The sequence below is a fragment of the Nematolebias whitei genome, chromosome 9, assembly GCF_014905685.2.
Source record: "Nematolebias whitei isolate Nwh7 chromosome 9, NemWhi1, whole genome shotgun sequence".
Lineage (NCBI taxonomy): Eukaryota > Metazoa > Chordata > Actinopteri > Cyprinodontiformes > Rivulidae > Nematolebias > Nematolebias whitei.
Genome location: NC_056506.1, coordinates 25,258,377 through 25,282,629, shown reverse-complemented (window position 1 = coordinate 25,282,629; position 24,253 = coordinate 25,258,377). Strand labels below are relative to the sequence as shown.

General features: G+C 42.7%; 2 protein-coding genes across 2 annotated transcripts; both read right to left on the bottom strand.

Moving 5' to 3' along the window:
• Positions 1-222: 222 nt before the first annotated feature.
• fzr1b (fizzy/cell division cycle 20 related 1b) lies at positions 223-12,727 on the bottom strand. The gene is made up of 14 exons (XM_037682133.1): positions 12,554-12,727; positions 12,168-12,322; positions 11,994-12,095; positions 10,038-10,101; positions 9,831-9,958; positions 9,596-9,678; positions 9,321-9,504; positions 9,177-9,242; positions 8,975-9,077; positions 7,587-7,768; positions 7,254-7,487; positions 5,251-5,355; positions 2,612-2,704; positions 223-646 (listed from the first exon to the last, which is right to left on the bottom strand). The coding sequence occupies exons 2-14, from the start codon at positions 12,234-12,236 to the stop codon at positions 605-607; spliced, it is 1,455 nt and encodes a 484-aa protein (XP_037538061.1). The 5' UTR covers positions 12,237-12,322; positions 12,554-12,727; the 3' UTR covers positions 223-604.
• A 5,841-nt stretch (positions 12,728-18,568) lies between these two features.
• Positions 18,569-22,575, bottom strand: LOC119414497 (cAMP-specific 3',5'-cyclic phosphodiesterase 4B). Its single transcript, XM_037681591.1, has 10 exons — positions 22,495-22,575; positions 22,015-22,108; positions 20,717-20,928; positions 20,537-20,635; positions 20,139-20,303; positions 19,843-19,942; positions 19,485-19,639; positions 19,274-19,396; positions 19,016-19,198; positions 18,569-18,930 (listed from the first exon to the last, which is right to left on the bottom strand). Exons 1-10 carry the CDS (start codon positions 22,540-22,542, stop codon positions 18,592-18,594), a joined length of 1,518 nt encoding a protein of 505 aa, XP_037537519.1. The 5' UTR covers positions 22,543-22,575; the 3' UTR covers positions 18,569-18,591.
• Between the last annotated feature and the right edge of the window lie 1,678 nt (positions 22,576-24,253).

Genomic DNA, 24,253 nt, shown 5'->3' with positions numbered 1-24,253 from the left:
GTGGACTATTTCGAGGTCGTCTGGCTCTGTCCAACATGTTTTTATTAAAATGTTTTAGTCTAAAACCAAGAAAACATGAGAAAAGTGTCACAGTGCCTTGAATGTACATTAAGTGACAAAACATCAATAAACAAATTTTGTTGCAGATGCATGAGCAGCTTTGATTTGTCTTTTCTGCTGCACAATGAACTCATGCGCACACACATAAATATAAAACCCCGCAGCCTTCATGTTGGCTTCATCCTGCTCCAAAGAAACCAGTCTCTAAAATGCCACGTCATACTTTAGACAGCTCCTGCACACGCAGACTAATACATAATGAATCACCTCGATCACTTCCACAACAGAAAAGAGAGCAAGACCAACGTTTGGAGTTGAAGTTTCATGACGTTTTTTGTTTTTAATTAGTGACATGTGGGTGAAAGATGGCAGTTATCGTCCGACGTTAGAGTTCCATCTTCTGCTGGTAAGAGGTTTTAAAAATGACCATCTCTGAGAAGGTTGGTGGTCTGATGGTGGCAGGTGGTGGGGTGTATACCGATAAGAACTGTTCAGAACTGACCCACCATGTTCCTCCTGGAGCAGTCCTGACCTTGGCTGTTCACTACCGGATTCTTGTGAAGAGGTTAAGAACCGATTTTGATTCCTGGTAGAAGAGACAAAAAAAAAAAAAAGTCAAATATATGTTTTATATACCCCGGCATATGAACACTGGATAAGAGAAGTCAAGTGCCATGCTCATCTGGAAAAGACTAGATATACTCTGAAAGGTTCTGCTGAGAGGTTTTGGGACACTTGGCAGCCATTTATATTGAGGGTATGTCAAAGCCTGTCTGATGTGTTCGTGTCTGTGTGGCTGATCTGTAGGGGTGGGATTTTGTTGTGGTTTTTATTGTGTTCTGAAAAGAAAAATCAATTAAAAAAACTGATTAAATATATATGTTTTATATCACAAACTACAGTCTGAAGTTTTAAAAGTGTTCTAAAAAACTACCATAAAGCATTTATTGTTATAAGGTTTACTACAAAAAGTTTGGCACAATATTATTGTCGCATCTTCGTCCAGATTTTCCCTCTTCAGGGGTCACCACAGCGAGTCATCTGGGAACATCAGCGAGTCATTTCCAAACCTCCACTGGTATGTCATCAGGTCTCACTGCCTTCCCCTTCTTCATTCTTGTCAGATCTTACTGAACTTTACCCTCACTAATCTTTCCCACTTCCTGGTCCACAGTTTCTATGACCTCTACTCTTTTTTTATGTTTCATTCTCTTCATTCATTAGCTCCTCAAAGTACTCCTTCCATCTTCCATCACACTCTCCTCACTTGTTAGAACATTACCATTCCTATTAACAAGCCTAACCTGCTGCACATCCTTTCCAGCCTGATCCCTGTCTCGCCCCTTGGTACAAATCCTTCTCGCCCTCTTTAGTGTCCAACCTCCCATACAACTCATCATACACCTTCTGCTTTGTCTTTGCTATCTCCCCCTTTGCTCCACATTGCATCTCCTTATATTCATGTCTCCTCTCTTCAGTCCTCTCACTGTCACATTTCTTCTTGGCTAAACGCTTTGAACAGCTTCCTGCACTTCACTATTCCACCACCAGGTTTCCTTATCATCCATTCTCTGTCCAGATGACACACCAAGTACCTTTCTACCTGTCTCTTTAATTACTGTAGTATTATTGTTGGATATGGATCTATTAATTGGAGAGTTCAGTCATGTTAAAGTGGGTTTCTGTGTAAAAGTTGTAAACAATATCTTACCTTTTTAAATAGCTCTTAAAGGACCTCAGTTCAGAAAGCTAGAAACTACATCCAACAAAACTGATGGGCTAACACTTTGTCCAAACATGGCCCAGGCCAAAAAGGATTAATGTTGTCTTTAGACTTTTCAATGTAATTTTCTTTATCGGTTCATACAAACATCATTTTATAAGTTTACATCACTGACATTTTATTGTAGTAAGAGGTAGTATTCTGATACACTGTACCACTGTGGTGATTTGAAAGTGTAAATAGCAACAGTTAAGAGACCAGACTGAGATGGTTTGGACATGTCCAGAGGAGGGACAGTGGGTATATTGGTAGAAGGATGTTAGAAATGCAGCTGCCAAGAAAAATACAAAGAGGAGATATATGGATGCAGTTAGAGAGGACATGGAGGTAGTTGGAGTGAGGACAGAGTGAGATGGAGGAGGATGACTCGCTGTGGAGACCCCTGAAGAGGGAAAAGCTGAAAGAAGACGAAGAAATAGCAACAGCTAGCTGCAACACTTCCAGATGAAAGATGAAATATTATATTTCTGTTCAAATGTGTAATTTGAAATCAACAACAAAGTTACGGTTTATTTAATTATATTTACATGAAATGCTAGGAAACGGCATCAATCCACTCTGGTGGCTTAGCTCATCAGTCCAGTCAGAACTAAACTCTATTTCTACAAACCGAGGTTGTTCCCAGAGCTATCTACAACAGATACTAAACATTATAACTTTTCCATAGAAACCCTCTTCAAAATACCTGAACAGTCCTTTTAAAACAAAAACACCACCATGCCTGTGTCCAGGAAATGCAGCGGAGAGACAGACAGGAATTTACTGTACCTTTGTGCAGCGCGTCTTACTGAAGATGCTCCAGAAACGTAGCGTCTCATCTCCAGCTCCAGTAACAATGGCCTCTCCATCTGGAGACACAGCCTGAGAAAGAATAAAATACAATTAGAATTTCTCAAAGGAATACAGATCCATACCTTGCATTTCAAAAGTTTGAAATAAACACAAGTATTTATCTTTTAGAGCTCAGAGTGATAGTGATGACTGTCAGCTACTACCACAAAAAAGTTGAGAATAATCTAGCTGTGGCAGCCATCTAGAATTGGGTCGACTACATGTTAATCAGTCGTACATGTCTATCCTTCTTCTTCTTCTTTCAGCTTTTCCCTCTGACCACAGTGAGTCATCCTCCTCCATCTCACTCTGTCCTCACTCCAACTACCTCCATGTCCTCTCTAACTGCATCCATATATCTCCTCTTTGTCTTTTTCCTGGCAGCTGCATTTCTAACATCCTTCTACCAATATACCCACTGTCCCTCCTCTGGACATGTCCAAACCATCTCAGTCTGGTCTCTCTAACTTCATCTCCCAGTTGTTCAACCTGTGCTGTACCTCTGATGATCTCATTCCTAATCTTATCCATCCTTGTCACTCCTAAGGAGAACCTCAACATCTTCATTTCTGCCACTTCCAGTTCTTTCTCCTGTCTTTTTGTCCATGTCTCTGTCTCCAGACCATACAATACAGCTGGTCTCACCACTGTCTTGTAAACTTTTCCTTTGACCTTTGCTGACACCCTTTTGTCACAAATCACTCCTGAAACTTCTCTCCATCCACTCCATCCTGCCTGGACTCTCTTTTTCACTCCTTTACCACATTCCCCATTTTCCTGGACAGTGGACCCCAAGTACTTGAAGTCCTGCACCTTTGTGACCTCTGCTCATTGCAGCCTCACTGTTCCTCCGGCCTCCGTCTCATTTACACACATGCACTCTGTCTTACTATGACCGACTTTCATTCCTCTTCTTTCAAGTGCATACCTCCACCTCTCCAAGTTATCTTCCACCTGTTCCTTGCTCTCACCACAGATCACAATGTCATCTGCAAACATCATAGTCCATGGGGATTCCTTCCTGACCTCATCTGCTAGTCGGTCCATCACCAGAGCAAACAAGAAGGGGCTCAGAGCTGATCCTTGATGCACTCCCACCTCCACCTTGAAGCTATCTGTCACTCCTACAGCACATCTCACCACAGTCCTGATGTCCTCATACATGTCCTGTACCAGTCTAACATACTTCTCTGCCACTCCATTATTCCTCATGCAATGCCACACCTCCTCTCTCGGCACTCTGTCATATGCTTTTTCTAAATCCACAAAGACACAATGGAGTTCTTTCTGACCCTCTCTGTACTTCTCCATCAGCATTCTCAAAGCAAAGATGGCATCTGTGGTGCTCTTTCTTGGCATGAAACCATACTGCTGCTCACCTCTCGTCTAAGTCTTGCTTCCACAACTCTCTCCCAGATCTTCATTGTGTGACTCATCAACTTAATTCCCCTGTAGTTGCTACAACTCTGTACATCACCCTTGTTCTTAAAAATGGGCACCAGCACACTTCTTCTCCATTCCTCAGGCATTTTCTCACCCTCAAATATGCCATTGAATATATGAGTCAAAAACCTCACTGCCATCTCTCCAAGACATTTCCAAACCTCCACTGGTATGTCATCAGGTCCTACTGCCTTCCACTTCTTCATTTTTTTCAGAGCTTTCCGAACTTCACCCTCACTAATCTTTCCCACTTCCTGGTCCATAGTTTCTATGACCTCTACTCTTCTTTCCCTTTCATTCTCTTCAGTCATTAGCTCCTCAAAGTACTCCTTCCATCTTCCCATCACACTCTGCTCACTTATAATAAATATGAATGTTGTGTACGGTGCCCTGAGACGACTTCTTGTGATTTGGCGCTGTATAAACAAACAGATTTGAATTGTTAGAACAGTTGTACATGTCTATGCAATGGTTATTTTTAAAATGACGATTAAAATCCACGCAGGGGCTCGTGAGATATTTTGTTAACAGGCAAACAAATGATTACACAGGCATGATGACTCACAGCCATGAAAGTAGGCAAACATTGATGATCTCTACAGTTACTTTATAATCTATGAGCTCAACAACCCCACACAGCTGTTGGACGTCCTCCTTCCTAATGGTCCAATGGTTGAATTCTTATTTTATCATCAAACGCAAGTATGAGAACAATAATATCCAGTGTTTTCACAGACTCTACTTTATTTATTAAATGAATGAACCTAACAGTTGATGCTGATAGCACCCACTTCCTTTTGATATTTACTGAAATAACACTTATTGCAGTTCTGAGTCCATTCAGTCTGAATAAAAGCTTTGAGAGGCAGCTTTACTCATTTCTTCAAACAGTTTCAGTTGCAGTGCTGAACTGTGTTGAGAGACGATGGAAACAGGTGAACTACGAACTATTCTTGTTTAAAAAAACACCACAGATGCTCCTTTTATACTCCGCGCAGATACTGTCACCCATCAGCACCTAGTTGCTCTTTGACTAAACTTCCAGAAGGTGTCACATGTCTCGCCTCTGTTTTTTGTTTGTGTTGGTGGAAGATTCATTTAGATTTGCCCACACGTGTCAAAAGTGAACATACCAGATACAAGACTCTGTAAGAATGTCCGGTCAACTTGGCCACTTGTGTTAACGACGGATACTTCCACACCAGGATCTGGTTCTGAGAGTAGCCATGGGTGCTCACCTGGAAACAGAACAAGCACGTTACAAAGAAAATGATACACCTTTTGGCTTCACGTGACACTTTCTATGCTCTAAAGCCAGATCAGAAATGACAAAAAGGACAGAAAATGTTCATTTGCGCTTCTTAAATCAGTGGTTCCACTGATTTTATTATGTTGAGTTTTCATCTGATTCTTCCTGTTTATAATTATAAAAGACACAGATCTGCTGCATTTAAATTAACAAGTGTGTTTAGCATCCGTCTGAATCTGTTCATTCATCCTACTATAAACAGTTAAGCTTAATGAAATGATCTTTATTAGAGGAAGGGAAATATCCAATTACAGCATTACACAGCAAAGGTAACGTGACAGATTTTTAAACCTCTTCTCAAATATATTTTTTTCCAATTGAAGTAAAATTTCCCTAAAACACTCGACTTTAGCGTTCTTGGAAAACAAAATTATTACTTTTATCCCAAACAGTCAATCATTCCAAATTATTAAGGTCTAAACACTTTTTAAAATTCAATTTAATTTATTTAGCACCAAATCACAGCAGAAGTTGTCTCAGGGCACTGAACAGGGACATTCACATACAAAAACCAGTTAGTAAAGTTCTCCATCTAAAGGAGGAGGCCAGCAGACTTCGTCAGTCTCCCATCCTGAGCAGGCCTCCCATCCTGAGCAGGCCTCCCATCCTGAGCAGGCACAAAGGCAACAGTGGGATGGAAAAACTCTCTTTTAACAGGATGAAACCTCCAGCAGAACCAGGCTCAGGATGAGCGGCCATTTGCTTCTACCAGCTGGGTAAATGCCAGTTTATTATTCTAATAATTTAGTAAAGAACAGCCTGGATGTCCCGCGTCGCTGAGGGGATTTGACCAGTTGGTACTTTTCCAGATGAGTGTATTTCTGGACTGGAACTGAACAGAGAATGAAAGTAAACCTTGATGTTTTGGTGTAAGATACTCAAGTGGGTAGGAGTTACACTGTAGAAGAATAGGAGTAGTATGTTTTCCTGTCCAAGCCAGCGCAGAGGGACGGGCCCAGGTGGGTGGAGGCAGCCATTTTATCCATCAGGTACAATGGTGAAGCCAAGGGGTGGGCACTGGGCAGTCACCCTCATTATTTAAAGGGAAAATATACCTTCAAGCAATATAAAAACTACAAAGCATGGCTTCCTCAATATGGTAAGTGGCCATCTTGGATTGTGACGTGGCCACCCATTTTTGATAGGGACTTTTCTTATGCCTAGATGCAGCCACACCAGCATGAAGTCCGTACCTAATTTATTTTTCAAGTAATCCAGCTCACAACATGACCTGATGGACAACAGAATTTCCAGTTGCCCTTTCTTGAGCCACGATGGGGGACAACAGAGACAGACACTACCAAGTCCCAATTAATTAGGAGTTGAGGACAGGTTGCTCCTAAAAATGATCAACTATTAAAACATGACTTTGCTTAACAAATGTTTTATTCTCTATATTCTTGTCATGATAACTTGAAGTTGTTTTCTGCCATGCGTGCTGCATCTTGTTCTCATTAATCATATTTTTCCCCGACATGTTCTCTTGTTTATGTTTGTCACCTGTGAAGACGTGTTGTATTTCAATTAAACGCCAAAAATACTTAGAAATCAACAAAATAATCTCTGAGAAGAAAGTGGACTTAGAAAATATAAAAAAGACACAGATGCTGGCAAATATAAAATAATAAAACAGGAAATTTAAAATAAAGTTTTTAGCTAAAAGTGTTTTGCTGAAGTGAGTTGTATGTTCAGATGGAAACATTTTGTGTGATTTTACCGCAGTGATGCTGCACGCTGTGGTTACTGTACTGCAGAAAGATTTTAGTGGTCAAACACAAACAAGTAGCTTTACGGCTCCATCCATGGGAGGGCATTTGAACGTCTCACCAGCTCGTTGGCGTGTTTGGACCAGGCCAGGTTGCAGACCTGAGAGCCGGTGTCCGTGCTCTGCAGCGCCTGACCCGTCAGGGTGTTCCAGAAACGCAGACAGCGGTCGGCGGTGCCGCCGCCTGACGCCAGCAGCCCATGCTGGTGAGGGGACCAGGCGATGGCCTTCACTGCTGCCAAGTGGTCACCGTACTGCTGCACTGGGACCAGGCTGGAGCTGTTCCACACCAACAGCTGCAGCGAAGGACAGAGAGGACGTCTGGTGTAAGAAAAACATGAAGCTTTTCGTCTTTCAGTTTGTTTTCGTGTCATTTTAGGACAACGTCGCCTCACCTTGTTGTCGTTGCCTCCAGAAGCAAGGTGCTGGTGGTCCGGAGACCATTTGAGACCGCACACTTCCTGCCTGTGACCTTGGAGCCTCCTCTCGGCAGAGGGGGGAGTTCTGACGTCCCGCTGCAGGATCACTCTGTCTCGACTGCCAGACGACAACTGCTCCCCATTCCACGCCAGGGCGCCTGGGCCACAAAGGATTCCACAGGGTTCTTACATTTCACTAAAAAGACCACCCACCATGTTTTATCTGCTGCCAACGAAAGGTGAAGGCGGCTGATAATGTCAGATGATGGTACTAAATAAACCATGAATTTTAATGAAACCTGCAGAAAACAATGATTGAATCGAGAACTGATTAGCCTAGAGCCAGCTAACTTTAGAAAGCACAAAAGTAGCAATAATTCAGTCAATTTTATAAATACTTTGAGTTAAAAGTAGGTGTAGCTGAGAGTCGTGCACAACACACCATTTCTGAGCAGTATCTCACGAGATCGTACATTATTTGTAAGGTTAAACCAAAACAGCTAAAAACTTAGTTATGTTGTGGTTTACAGCAGACTGCAGCAAAGGAAACCTTGTTGATTATTACCGTATTTTCTGCCGTACACGTCCTATAAGTCACATCAGTCCATATTTGTCTAATAAAGTGGAAAAATCCATTCTGCATCTATTATGCGTCACCGCTGACAAGCTGGAAATGTGGACTGGTGTTGTGAAAAAAAAAATCAAATGGCGGCTGTGGGAGCGTGCATGGGAGGACTTAACAAGAATTTAACAAGATTAACACTTAAAAACAATTATTTGTTTGCTCAACATTATAGTAAAGGTGTCTCAGTTGAACTTTCACTTAATAAATGCACTTTAATGGTCAAATCAGTTTCATTTCACCGGGGCGGAGCAGCAAAATGAAGCTGGTTTGACGGTTGCTCCAGGCGAGTTGGATGAAAGTAGCAATGAAAGTAGCAAACTATGGCAAGCCGATTGTGTCATTAATAACCACTTTTACCTATTACATGACACAATGGCTTGCCACAATACTCGACTGCCATCTAGTGGCTGAAAATGGTAGTGTTCAATATTTTCAGTCAGAATGAATGAAAACGGTCATATCTCAGCCAAAAATCAGTTTATAAATATGAGAAAAAAAATCCATAAATATGTTGCTTCAGTGTATAAGTCACAGGGCGTGCAAGTTATGCAAAAAAACCATGACGTATAGGCCAAAAAATACGATAGCTGAAAGTTGCTGATTGGCTCAGAGAAACGCTCACTTCAGGAGGACAGCGTTCAGATGCTCGCTGATCTGAAGCAGCAGAGAGCGACAGCTGAGCCTCAAGAGCAACTCTGAAAAATAATCATTTAACTTTCTCCAGCTACACAGGACTGACCTACTCTGGCTGAGTGTCCCTCCAGGCAGGTCAGCTTCCTCCCTCCTGCTGCATCCCAGATCTGAACGTAGCCCTTGTGGGTTCCAACGGCGACGAGACTGCCCTGATAAACCCAGAACAACCCGACAGTGATTCTGGTGCTACCGGTTTCCTCCTGCACTAAACTTAACCATTAAGAGGTTGACTGATGCGGCGACGTTACCCTCTCGTTCCAACAGACCGATGTAACGGAGTCTCCATCCACTGACAGATCACATAACCTCGTCACCTGGTGCAAGCACAGTTAAGAGTACATCAGATGATTTAGATCAGGAGTGACATCACACAGTAACGCTCTGCGTCTGACCTGGCTCGTGCAGGCACTCCACAGGTAGACGCACGCTCCCAGTCCGACGCTCAGCAAGTTCCCCGCCGACCAGTCCACCAGGTTGAGGTAGAAATCGTCCTGCAGCTCCGGAGCGTCCAGCACTTTGAAGGGGATCTTGGAAATCTTCCGAGCTGGTTTGCGCGGTGAGCGGAGCAGCTTTTGACTGCAGAAGAACCAAAAGAGCAAACTAAAAGCAGGAGGACAGAAAGGACGCGAGCGGAACAGCTCTGTCCACCCACACGGACACGTCCTACCTCTTGTTGCTGAGCGGAGAGAGCGAGAACGCAGACACTTCGTTATCGCCCTCAAAAGGCACTCTCTTAGTGTGGACCGTGTACTGCAGAGAACACGACACACACTGTTAGCTCTAACTCGAGAACAAACATTTTCTTGGTTGTTTTGACAAACATTAGATTTATAATCTCAGCGATGTCTGTATTTACTTTCCACAAGAGTCATGACAGACGAGGAGCGACGTCATCTCTGTACCTTAAAAACACCACGAGAGTCTTGAGCGAAGACTGCATGCTGCCGGTCGTCTGAGCACGGGTCCCCCACCGCCTCGATGCTCGCGCCCAGCAGCTCGTTCCTCAGCAGGGCAGCGTACGCCACGGCATCTGGAGACAGAGATCCAGCATCAGAACCGGGCCTGGACGACCAGAATCGCACCAACAGAAGGACGAGTGACTTCCAGACCTTTGCTCGAATCTGAACTGGCGTCTTTTGCTTTTTGGTTCTGAGCGGGGGAGCGACAGTTTTCCTGTAGAGAAAACAACATGAGATCCATGTGTTGTAGCCGGGGTGGGGGTGGTGTTACCGTCCTAATTACACATTTCCTTTATATAATTTTTAATACATTAAACAATATGTCTGGAATTATTTACCAGACTTCCTACCATCATATTTTACCCGCCTCTGCCTTTACAGGTCACGGGGGTCACTGGTGCCCATATCCAGCAGTCACTGTGCGAGAGGCGGGGGACACCTGGACAGGTCTCCAGTCCATCAGGGACAAACGAGACAAACATTCACTCTCTCACTCACACCTAGGGACAATTTAGAGTTACCAGTCAGCCTAACATGCATATTTTTGGTCTGTGGGAGGAAACTGGAGTACCTGGAGACAACCCACGCATGCACGGAGAGAACATGCAAACTCCACCCAGAAGGGCCCCGGGCTGGGCTTTGAACCAGCAACCTTCTCGCTGAGAGGCAACAGCTCTACCAACTGAGCCACAGTGCTGCTCCTCTTTTATTCACATGAAAAACTGGAATTTTAAAAAAAGTTTTACGGCAGAATTGAAACTCTTTTATTGACACCCCCCCCCCCCCCCCCCCACACACAAAAGCCTTAAAAACAACGTGTGCTGCTGATTATCCATGCTGCTGATCTCCTGCCTTTAAGCTGCTGTATTCATGCCCATCTGCTCACAACAGACTCATGTTCAGGCTGCTGTTGAACACATTGTATTATTTTACATTATTATTGTTTAGCGTATATCTTAGAACCTTGTATACAGTTTATTTTTGTATTTTATATTTTTGAATGTAACTGGGACCTTGAGTACACAATTTTGTTCCACCTCATGTACTACATGGGATGAATGATAATAAAAAACCTTGAAGTCAGGAGGGGGTTGAATTTCTACATTTCATATCAATAATAACACATTTTATTAAATATTTATCATATAAAACAATCTTGTATGACTGTTCATCTATTTTGTATCATTTCCATTGAAGTTTCTCCTCAAATGATTCAGACCTTTGAGCCAACCATCCTGTCTGTTAAGTTTTCTGCTCACTGAATCTTTACTGAATGTCTTTTAGAGCTTTTAATTCTTTTAGAGCTTTTAATTAGATGTTGTGACATGTCTGAGGGCTAACTAATGTTTGCATGTCCAAGCCGTCCTTTTCTTCTGAACTAACTCCAGGACACACTTTTAAAAGTAAGCACAGCGTTTACTACCAGATTAAAAGTAAATTAATAATAATTAAAAAAAAAAAACTGTTTTCAAAATGCATTTGTAGCAACAAATATCTGTTTACACCAAATAATTTGCATTGCAGCACCAAATCATAATAAATCAACAAAATACTTTTATGTATTAGGTTGTTCAAAACATTAAGCTAAGCTGTGTTTTATTGTTTAATTACTGTAGCGCTGATTTGTTCTCTGATCAGCGCAGAACGGTAGATTAATTTAAGAAACTACTAAATGATCTTAAACTATAGGAGAAACACATTCAGTTTAAAATGAACAGACTAACTCAGCATTAGGAGCTTGAACTTTTGAAATCATTTGCTCTCCATACCATTTAAAAACATGAGGCGTTACGGTTTTAAGTTGAGTTTCAACAGTTTGACTATTCTGAGGCTGACTGATAAAATCATGACTGCAGATCTGATTCATTATCAGTCTCCACCTGTAAGAAACAACTTCTGCGCAATGATTCGATTAGTGAAACGACTTTTGATTAACGCCCTGCGAGCTGGTGGACTGAATGTAATTTAACAGAAACAAAAGGCTGACAACGAATGAAGCAAGGACACTACTGACGAGGAGCGACGCCCTCCAGCTGAAGCTCAGGGATGGAGGAGAACTCTCCCTGGTGGCATCACCTGCACGGAGGAGATCATCAGATGACTCACGTTGCTGTAGTGGAAGTTGATGCTCCAGTTGCTTCCAGCTCGGGTGGGAATAAAGCGATCCCCTGACTTCACACCGACAGGACAGCAGGCTGCACCCAAACCCTGAAAGAGCCCGGTTCGTGTCTGATCAACATCTTTCTGTGGTGCTGGCATGTTGCTACAGCACAGGCTCACCTCCTTCTCTGCAGGCAGGTTCTGGTGGTTGATCTGCCTCAGCAGCCGCCTCTTGTAGTCCTGGTCCATCTCTTCACGACTAACGGACAGCAAGGCCCCTCTGCTGCCCACCTTCACGCCCCCTCCCTGTGAGGAAATCCGTACAACAGCCCCATCTGTTTAAAGAAAAACAAAACGTCAGAGGAGCGTGCACTTGTACCTCCGGTGGTTCGTTAGCCTCACAACTCCCTGGCTTTAACCCGTTCGTTCATTGTTCGCGTGAAGACGTGAAACGCTGAGGTGCAAACGACTCAACGCCACACGGGAAAGCCAAACGTTGTCATAGCATCACGCTCGCACACGCATAATGTGATTCATTAGCAGCTGAACGCGCGAGCACGACTCACCTGCGGACACGCACGGGCTCTCAGGTGTCCAACGAGCCTGCTGTCATCCTCGGTTTAACTGAGAATCTCCGCGACGAGAGACTGTATTAATGAAAACGGCGGTGGTTCACCCAGACGCCAACGCGAGCCGCTGGTGTTGTTTATGTTTCCGACAAAGATGGCGGCCGCGGAGTCAGCTGTAGCAGAAATTCTTCGCTTTTGGTTGACTTCTGCTGCCTGTCGAATCAGCGGCACGCGGCGCAACAGCGACGCCTAGCGGTTATTTTAGGTCACTGACGCTGCAGGTTGTCAGTGTGACCACTAGGGGCGCTGCAGCGCCGCAAAAATAATTTAAGACGGATTCAAAACAGTTTTGTTTTTTTTGGATGGCCTCCCTTCTCCCCTTACAGCCATCCTCTCCACACCATTATTATGAAATATTTATTCTAGTGATCATCTAGTGTAGTTTTTTTTTTTTTTTTAATAGGATAGAAAGAAAGAAAAGACAAAGTAAGACTCCAAAATATAAGAAATATACACAAAGAGAGCACACGGCAAATCACCCGGCCACTGTCTGTTCACCTGCAAAGAACATGACAAAACACAGCAACAAAATACATATGTATAAAGAACTTAAAATATTCATTGCTTTGCAGTAAGTTTCCATAAATATATATACCCATACCTACGCCCATATACATACATACATACACATGAATATACATTCATATACATATCTATATATCTACATATAAAGCCTACATAAGCATCCCTGCATCTATTTGTGTGTGGTTGTGAGCATGCATAAGTGTATAAGGCTTCTCTAGTAGAACATTTAATAGTAACCGTGAATTTAAAACATTTTTCCAAAGTTTTTTTTTTAATTTATTTAACAGTTTACAATACCAAACATAAAAAAAAAATTTGCAATTGCTGGTTTATAGCATAATAGAGAGAAAACAAACATAAAATGGGCATTAACTAAAAAAAAAAAAAGAAATGTACCAGCTTTTCCATTACAAAATTGAACGATTTTGTTTAGGACTTTAGCTCTTTCTTCCAGTGGTTCATATTAGGTTTACTATAAATTTTGAAGAAGCAGCATTTATGTACATAATGTTTAACTAATATAATCAAATTATTGATACCATATTCAATACTCTCAATCTTATTAAATACTGCACCCCAAATTTCATTTCTTTTGAAGTAAGAGCAGGTAGTTGAATCCCTTTGAGTTGGGTCCACAACTGAAAGTCAAGCCAAAACCTCTGAACTATCATGCAATCAACAACAACAACAGCAAAAAAGATTTTCCTCTCACAGAAACCACAGTTCCCCGTGTCTATTTTAAATTTTGTCCTTAGAAATTCGTTAGCAGGATACATTTTATTTATGATTTTAAATTGAATTTCTTTTGCTTTAGGAGGGCCCGGAACTGACATAAAACTAATTCTGATCTTTTTTAATGTCTTCTTTTCTCAAGTCCTTGAGAATATGGTCCCTCCTAATTGGATTAGGAGAACAGTAATGAAGTGAATGACTTCTCATGAGATATTTTGCTAATGGACAGGGCTAACGTCAACAGTTAATAAAGTTTTACATAAATATTACTAATGCTCGAAGTGCACGCAACATGTTGCACTGGAAATATGTGTTGGGAATGATGCACAGCCACTTTTATCTTAATACTTGTAAAACGGGCTGAGTTATATTCATGTTTATGTTGGTGAATGTCACTTAGCTGTTGTGGCCATCTTAAACCGTGTCGACTCTAAAACTAATGAGCTGTAGTTTGTAAATATTCCATGTTTGCTTTTATAAAAGTTTCATTAAAGTCCATTCAGTGATTTGTGAGATTTTTTGCTAAAAGTGTCCTGAAGAAAATCAGAATGATGGTATTAAGAGTATGCATCATTTATATCATATGAAACATCAGTTTTAAAACCAAACTTATTTGTCAGCCCTAGTCAAAGGCAAAGGACTGGTAATGTTTATGTTTGTAATGTTGAAAAATATCTCATAAATCACTGAATGAATTTTAACAAAGCTTTCAAAGATTAATGACTGGTTAACATTTCCAACTAATCAACATGGCCTGCAGCAGCTTGGTGGTCAGTGTTGTGCTCTTCGTGTTCTGAGGTTGTGGGTTCAATCCCAGGTTGTGACAGGAAGGGCATCTGGTGTTAAACATATTTCCAAATCTTTCATGTGAGTTCACTCGCTGTGGTGGCCCCTGAAGAACGGAGCAGCTGAAAGAAACGTTTAGTAATCTATATTCAAGACGGCTGCTAGAGCTTCTTTAACATTAGTCAACACAAAACTGCCTATACTGTATTTAATTTTACATATATTGAGTTAAAAGTCAGTATGGTAGTAGCTGAGAGTCATTCACAACACATTTCAAGCACCAGCAGGTCATGTGAGGTCATATGTGCATAATGTTGTTAAATTGGACTGAGAGTTAGTCTGAATGGAGTGAATGGAAGTGGGCCACATACATTCCCTTAAATAAATTATTTGTTACGTGCACTAAAAAAATAAAAAAAGCCTAGATTGTGTCAAACAGATGTATTTTATAAACCAAGTCAGAATAGAAAATCATTTAAAAAATATACATATTTTCCAAGATGGACAAGAATGCCTTTTCTTTATGTGTTTTTTTTAAAACCAGCCACAGACTGCGTTGTGCACATGTGTCAGTCAGAACAGAAGGGGCACACTTTGCCAAGGAAACAGGAGATAAATTTCATATTGATATTTATTCATATATTGATATTGATATTAAATATTGATTCTATTGTTTGCACTGCGTTCCACGTTCGTTGAGATGTATGAAGGATGCGTGTGCAGGAACATGTGTGCACGATTTGATAAATCTGAATATTTCTGTGTGCATGCAGTTTTCCCTGTACTCCAACATTCAGTATGAAAGCTGTGCACTCTACAGGTGCATCACAAAAACTGAAAATATCATGAAAAAGTTCATTTATTTGTCAACTATTTCAGAAAGTGAAAATCATTCATTATATAGATTCATGACACACAGAGTGAGATGGAGGACGATGACTCACTGTGGCAACCCCTGAAGAGGGAAAAGAAGACAGAGAAATGTTATCCAATCTTTATTTCTTGTCATTTCGATGATTTTGTCCCACAAATAATGTAAAAACAAACTTCAGTGTTTCAGAAAGTTTGAATATTAGAGCCAGCTTCGGGTACCTTTGTCCTTGTGGGCAGGAGACGAGTCCCGCTGGAAAATTAAATCAGCATCTCCACGAAGATCGTCAGCAGAAGGAAGCATGAAGTCTCTAAAACGTCCTGGTAGATGTTGCGTTAACTGGACTTCATGAAACTCTGGGGACCAACACCAGCAGAGGACATGGACCCAAACCATCACTGACTGTGGAAACTTCACTCTGGACTTCAACAACCTCCTTCTGGACCTCTCCACTCTTCCTCCAGACTCTGGAACATTGATTTCTTAATTAAATGAACATTTAATTTAATCTGAAAAGAGGACGTTGGACCACTGAGCAACAGTCCAGTTCTTTGTTTTCCTCAGCAGGTAAGACACTTATGTTGTCTCTGGTTCAGGAGTGGCTGGACTTGAGGAATGAGACATTTGTAGCTCATGTCCAGGAGTTAATCAGCTGATCAGGGTGAGACACCAGGAGTTTACAAAATTAACCTCTTCACTATATTCTAATTTTCTGAGACACTGAATTATTATTATTATTTTTTGTAAGTCATAATCATCAAAATGACAAGAAATAAAGGTTTGACATATGCCGATAGTTCAGTCTATGTGTAATGGTTCTATGTAAAATATGAGTTTCACTTTCTGAACTGAACGAGAAAACAAATTGATCTTTGCACAATATTCTATTTTTTAGAGATGCACTACTATGTTTTGGCATGATTTAAGTTTTTATACAAACTTAATTTATAAAAAAAATAAAAAAGACATTACTGTTACGTTCACACAAACCATATATTAGAATAAAAAAAAAGAGCATGCCTTAATCTTTAGTTTAACTCAACAACACTCAGACCAGATGACTCAATGCTTGTTTTATTTGTGAGATAGAAAACATTTGTTGAGCACGACAGTCACCATTTTCACAACTTACTGTGAGAAAACACTGAAAAAATACATTTGGAACAATGCTATATATTTCATCAAATGTTCCTACAGCTGTACGACGGCCCATCACCGTGCACGCTGCAGTAAAAGTCCACGGGAAGAGATTAAAAACTGTTGTGGTGCCTCAGAAGGTTGCAACGTCTCTGACCCGTCGGTCACAGCAAACATACTTTTCATCTTGTAGCAAAATACTCCAGACAAGTAAATCTGATTTGGCATGTGGTGGTGCATATAAACAATAACAAATACACTGAATATTGGCAATCGAAAGGTAATAAATACACTGTTACTGTCGTCACAACACGGTTAGTTTGATAACACTCACATGCAAGTCATCTCCCCTCGTCATACGCTTGCTGTACCTTCAGCTGCAGGGCTGATACAAGGTGCTGCGATAATTTAAAAAACAAGACAAACTAATATTCTGTCCCAACACGTTGTGTTGCGTGTCTCACAGTCATCCAGAGATCACCATGAGCCTCCACGTAAAGCAGGTTTCAGAAAACGGCATGCTGCCAACCACAACAGTTGAGTCAGCTAAAAGGAGAGCATTACTAAATGAAACCGTTTTTTTAATTATTATTTTAAAGAAGAGCTGAGAAGAATTAGATGATGATATTAAAACTGTATCTGGGACAAAATGTTTCAATAAAACATAAATAAATAAATAAATTAGATAATCAGGCTCCAGTCTGAAAGCTTCACTGTCAGCGACTCTTCGGATCACACCTTCAGGAGGTGGCATCTCAAAGTGCTGCTTCCTGTTCGGCACAATCTTTAGATTTCTCTCCTGGAGTTACAAAAGTACGGCAGCACGGTGGCGCAGTTGGTGGAGCCGCCGCCTCTCTGTGAGAAGGTTGCAGGTTCTAACCCCAGCCCGCGGCTTTTCTGGGTGGAATTTGCATGTTCTCTCCGTGCATGTGTGGGTTTTCTCCCGGTACTCCAGTTTCCTCCCACAGACCAGAAACATGCATGTTAGACTGATTGAACTCTAAATTGTCTCTAGGTGAGAGAGTGAATGGTTGTTTGTCTCTATGTGTCCCTGTGATGGACTGGAGACCTGTCCAGGGTGTCCCCTGCCTCCCACACAGTGACTGCTGTACATGGGCACCAGTGACCCCCCATGACCCAAAGAGGACGAAGCAGGTAAAGATGATGGATGGATGGAGTTACAAAAGTTTAGTTACTGCTCTCTCAGTTTAAAAAAGTTATTTGGGCTCATTATAAAAGCTCTCCATGCCTCCGGCCCTCCTGCTCTCCTTAAGGTTTACAGCGTGCCACAAAGTGCAAGTTGTGCTGGGAAGTCCACGGATTTTCAACGTACATCCAATTTTTGTGAGAATAATTTGATGCTATTGCCAGAACATCAGGAAGACTGTGAGATAATTACATGCTTTTCTAAAAAAAATGGACGCGTTTTACAGCTGAACGTGTTAAATAAATTATATAAAAAATAATATTTACAAAAGCTGTACAGAACAAAAGACAGAGCTTTTGTGTTGTAGACAAAATGTGACAACACCAACACCTACACAGTTACTAGTAACCTGCCTACGAGTAGTTTTGGTTGTAGTATCCAGTTCTCAAGTTCAATTCTTAATAAATGAAGATAAAAATGTTCAGATGTGCAAGTTTGGAAGTTTCATGTTTCCCAGTTTGTAGACGCATACGTCTGTCTGAACCTTCGACACCTTCGGTTCAGCCGTGCCTTCCATGAAAGACCAGAGGACGCACTTCCAGCTCTGTCTAGCAGGGCTCAGAGACAAACTGCAGCGGGGAGTCCGAGCCTCGTTAGCATGGACGCCCAACAGACACGCGCTCACCTGCCAGCTTCAAAAAGCCACATTGCAGGATGGCTCCACTGCGATGAAACAAACTCAGTAATCGCTCCTTTTCGTGCACGCCACCAGTTCAGTTATGTTTCTGCAGCAGAGATGTCCAGCCCGTCCTTTCCACAGGGACAGTCTCTGACGACAGCAGTGCTCATCACCCCACTGTCTCTGTGTCCATCGTGTCTTTCCTGGTTGTCCAGCGTCAGCTCGAAGTGAAATTTACTTTCAGGACCACCCTCACCGCCCCTACGTGGTCCTCCTTCCCCATCGCTGGTGTAGAAAGGAGAGGGGCTTTGGGGGATCATGCTTTGGTACCAGTTCCTGTTGTATTCAAGTGTATCCAGGATGTCCTGGGTATCAGGATGGACCAGGTCGGCCCACGCCTCCCACAGAGGGTGCACAACGTAATCTATAAAGCTAACCTAAAGAAGAACGATAAGGTTAATGTCAGTAAAAAGTTTATTTTTAGTCAGTTTTTATGAACTTTTCTATGTCTATGTTCTCTACCTGGGTTCTCTCTACTGAAGCCGTGTGCTTGTCACACATGGGGCTGATCTCCATCCCCCTCTCTCGCTCCCTGTCCCCCTGGTGGAAGAACTCATCCATGATCCTGTCTGTCCACTGCCGGTACAAGTCCAGAGGTTTGGTTGGGTTACTCAGGTCTGCGCAGTGAACCATGTTACACAGCACCTGCAACAAACCAGCGCTGGCTTTACTGTGGTGTCCATTAAAACATCATGTGAGGGCGAACAGAGCGGCTCTTACCTGCATCCTGTCCGAGTAACTGTCCAACATCAGGACGCCGGAGTTAGTCACCTTCTTAGTTTCCACCATGGTTTTCAAACTGGCCAGGAGGTTTATGTGTTTTGACATGTCCGTTGCCAAAACCTGAAAAGATGCAGAAAAATTAAATGAGACATAATTCTATAAAATAAAATGTTGTCCCGCAGAGACACACCCAGGGATGTTTCCTCACCATGTCCATGACCATCCTCCGCAGCGTCTGCTTCTGCTTCTTGCTCAGGTTCTGGAAGATGTCGCAGTTGTCTTTCTGCAGCAGCTTGAAGCCCATGGCCAGGTGGTGGTTCTCCAGCACTGACTCATCGTTGTACATCAGCGCCAGCTCCGAGTCTAAACACAAATGATGGTGGGGAGGGAAGTGACAGCAGAAATTAAACAGTGCTAAAGAGGCTACAAAAAATAAATAGCTCTGGTAACTATGGTAAAATTTCCACATCCCTTAAAAAAAAAAAAACACATTTAGAGACTGACGACCAGGCAGAAACTGGTTTTCTGCTTTGAAAGAACCTTTGACGGTGTTTGTGAAGACGTACTTGTGTTGATGAGGAACTGGTTAGTCACTCCTGGGTGGTCCACGTCATGAATAGCTGCGGCAAAAATGGCTGCTAGGATCTCCAGATCAGTGAAGACAGACTGTGAGAGGAAAAGTGAAAAGAAATTCAACTGCAGTTACCAAACGCTCAAAGGTCAGCTATTAGAGAACAAGCTGAGGCTGTTCCTCCGTGGCTTTTATTGAGAGCTCCTGTCAGTTTATTAGATGAAAACAGCTCAAGAAAAGAGTCTGTGATGGTGTAAATTACACGATATAGAACTAACTGTAGCGACTTACATCCAAAGCGGGCGTGGACAGCAGGATGTGTGCAGACTGGGCCACATCGGCAGCGTGCAGACTGTTGTGGTAGGCCACGTTGGAGTGGTAGTGGTCCTCCAGGGTCAGCATGAACGTCACAAATGTGTCGGCTGGGATCTTGAATGTCCTCATCAGATCTCGCTCCTGAGTCCGACACAAACGGAAATAATTAGAAAAATCGGACGATGCTGAAGCACTGGCGCCATGTTTCTGCATCTCTTCCAAACCAAATAGACAAAATGTTTTTATTTCCCTGTAAATCACGAAAAAGGGCTAACACATGCAGCCTTCTGTATGATATAAGCAGCTGGCTGGGAAGCGTGCTAACATGTTAGGACTTATGAACCCTACAAGAGGACGAAGAAGTGACGACTCACCTGGAAAATGGTGTACATGATGCACGTGAGCGGCCGGTTGTGAGAGTGCTCTGCCACCTGGAAGATGTTCAGGCCCCATTTGTTGATGTCCTCGAGATCCTGTCAGACGGGACAGACACGGTTGAACCAGCACTAAAGGCAGACAGTGCCAGCAGAACAACCAGTTTCTGTGTGTCTTACTTTGCAAAGCAGTTCCTCCTGGTCTGTGTTGACCCCGCAGCAGTTCCCACAGCTTCCGGAGATGTTGGAAGTGTTGGTGACCTTTTTAACCCCGCTGACCTGCGTCGTCGTCCCAACCTGCTGCTGCTGCTGTTGTTGCAGCTTGCCCTGCCTCTTCTTCCTGTCTTTGGACTTCTGAACCGGGCAGGGGAGCTCCAGTTCATTTGGCTTGTCTGTAGAAAGACAAATTAAACACAAAAAGAAAGAATTATTAAAAGACAAAAGGAGTGGATGAGCTTTCTTTCATCACCACACTGTGTAAACACAATCAGACTGAGCTGACGAGTGTTTAATTAGGAACAATCCTTCATATTCTGTCTCCACTGAAACCACCGCTCCCAGCAGAAAATAAAACTGCGTTAAAAACATTTGATGACGATGATACTGTGAAGGGTCGAGAACTGCTAACGAGATGTTCTGTTTGACGATATTGCAGCAGCGCGAGCTTTCTGTGAAGCTCGACCTTGTTGCAGCAACAATTCACAGAAACGTGGAAAGGTTGTGCATACCAAACCAAAACTTTGGAGGGGGCCGAGGGACGTTACACAAGCTGAAAGCTGCTGTGTGTGTGTTTTAACTGTTATCATCGGATGTGCTGCAGCGAGACACAACAAAATGAAACCCTGCTGCATCCTCCACCAATAAAAAGAAGAATGAGCTCCCTCCACCTGACATGTGAGATGCAGATAACACAAGCTTCAGTTTTCCTGCTGCGTCACTTCTGTTGTTATGAAATATGAATATATCCTCCCAGTGCTTCCCTCCTCGAATTTCTCCACTTTTCTGTGTATTTCCTTCAGATGTTTCTCCTTCAGGAAGTTGGCTGTGTTCATAAACAACATCTTAAATAGAGATATGGGAAGCTGGATGTGCTGAGTTGGACAGAAGGGTTGAAATTCCAAGAGGAGCAAAATGGCGGCTTGTAACAAAACGCTGAGAGGCTTTTAAAGGTGAGAAAACTCTCCTGTCTGCCTGTTGAATAATGCAGCGTCTCTCTGAACTTGATGGCACAGCACACACAGATGTAGTCATCCCTGTGCAGAAAGCCCTCCTTTCTCCACACATTTCTGTCATCAGAACCCCCCACCCCCTGCTTTCCCTCCTGACCAGCTCAGACTGGCTTCAGAGCAGAACTCCAAATTTAGGAGGCGTTTGGCACAAGTAAACGTCCAACTTCCTCCCTGAGCAGACCGTTATCCCTGAGGGACGCCGACACCGCAGTGGGATCAGTTTGTGGGAACGTGGGCTGCAGTGCTTACCTAAGAAGGTGGAGGAGATGTACTCAGACACTTGGTTGCCAGAGCGACTCATCTCAGACAAGTGGCTCAGCTCCCGATTCAGCATCCTTTTGAACTGAAAGCAGAGATAAAACATGGATTAAAAAAAAAAAAAAAATATATATATATATATATATATATACAACAATAAATAATAGTTACTGCTTTTCAGAGTAGACACATAACACATTGTCAGACAGCATGTTTTTATACACGTGCATTTATGTGTTTTGGGACATTTTCTGTGACGAGCAGCATATAAAAACACTTTCTTTCTTTATGTGTTGACTAATCCTCATGCTCCGAGGCATACAAAATGTTGCAGTCTCCCAAACAGACGCAGCAAGTAAGCATCATGCCCAAATCAAGTTAGACACAACTGAAATATGACAAAATCAAACTAAGACATCTCAGACATGTGCAGCCACTAAAAGACACGGTCCTATTAATGATGCAACACACCTTAATGTATCCCCAGGACAAAGAGAACAGGTAGTTGGCCTCAGGCATGGTGCTAAGCTGTTCAGAGCCCCTGGTGCTCCCCAGCAGAAGCAGTAATGCTCCTCTCTGAGTGGACCCCCAAGGCTAAGCTCAGCCGTGCACCCTGAAGCTCAAGCTGCTGCCAAATCTCAGACTTCCTGATGCTCGACTGCGACGAAAACCTCACAGCTGCCGTCTCCGAAGAAGGGCTGCGACGAGCCCCTACATCCCCGGAAAAATGTGCCTCCTCCCAGCCTCCTCCATCATTTGAGGAGCACAAGCCAATGAATGACAAGAGTGATGGAATCCCCCGCAAGATGCAATCAACATTCCCTTCTCCGCTTTCCCTCCTGGTCCTCCTGGCTCTGTCTATCTGCCCAGACCTCCATCTTCTGCTGACAGCATCCAGATGTTATTTAGTGGGATGCAGCTGTGGGTGTGGGTTGGTGGCCTTTCCGAGGCTACACGGAACAAGACGGTCTCGACAGAGGAAGAAAAGGAAGATAGGCATAGAAGAGATGAGGAGGAAGAGGAGAAGAAGGAGTGTGTGTTCAGGCTTAAGTGCTGTCTTTGCCTCCCACCCAGCTGAACACAGAGCGATGCACAGCACTGCAGAGCAGGAGAGCAAGGAGGAATCCCTACACCTTCCTCTCTCTCTCTCTTTCCAGCCATTTCTCTCTCTCTCCCCTCCTCACCCCCTCGCTCAATAATGCAGAACAGATGCAATGCATTCTGCGCAACGTGAGGCTTCAAAGCACCAAAGTGCTCATTGCAGAAGATGAATAAGGCAAAAGGGGAAAATATCTGAATGTATTCATTTAATTGGTCTCAAACCAGCAGCATGTTTGTGTTGTCAGCTCCTCACGTTCAAGAGAACGTGTTCAGAGGGATGATAACTCCAGACACATCTTTAGGAGGGGTTTAGATCTAAAGCCCACCATCCGCATGGCTTCCTGAATGCCATAGCAACAGAGTCACATGACCCCCCCCAATCATTCCCAAGGTGGTCCCCCTCTAAACACAGATCATCATGACATATTTAGAGACGCAGAGGGGCTCGATGTGGACTGGAATATATATTTAACAATGACAAGAGGGCCCAAAACACAATGTAAGTGTTAATAAACTAAAAAATGATCACATCCTAAACTTTATAATAAATACTGAATCAAAGCTTTGTAATCATTATATGGTTCAAGGTTCTTTATTGTCATTCGCATCACATGTGGTACATGAGGTGGAACGAAACTGTGTATTCAAGGTTACAGTTACATCCAAAAATAGCAAAAATATAAAGTATAAAAAGGAACAGCATACAAGGATCTAAAATATACGCTAAACTCTAATAATGTTAAATAATGTGGTGCGCAGTAGTCCCTCGCCACTTCGCGGTTCGTTTATTGCGGACTCGCTCTATTGTGGTTTTTCGAAATAAGATTGGACATGACGCACAATTGATTGATTGATGGATGAACCGCATGATCGACATAAAGTTTTTATTTAAAATAAATTATTTTAAATTATTTAGCACCTGCTGCACCTTTGTGCAACCAACACTGCAGGATAAACTTCCTGCTGCAGCTGATCAGCTGTTCACCATGCAGAGTGGAGAAGTGGGCGTGGCCAAGAGCACTTGCGGCTGGCAAAGAGCAGAGGAGGCAGAGAGCTGAAATCATGTCATGCTGTGCTCTGTTAGAGCGTTTAGAGTTTAGAAACATTGTTTAGAATATTGCAAGAGTGT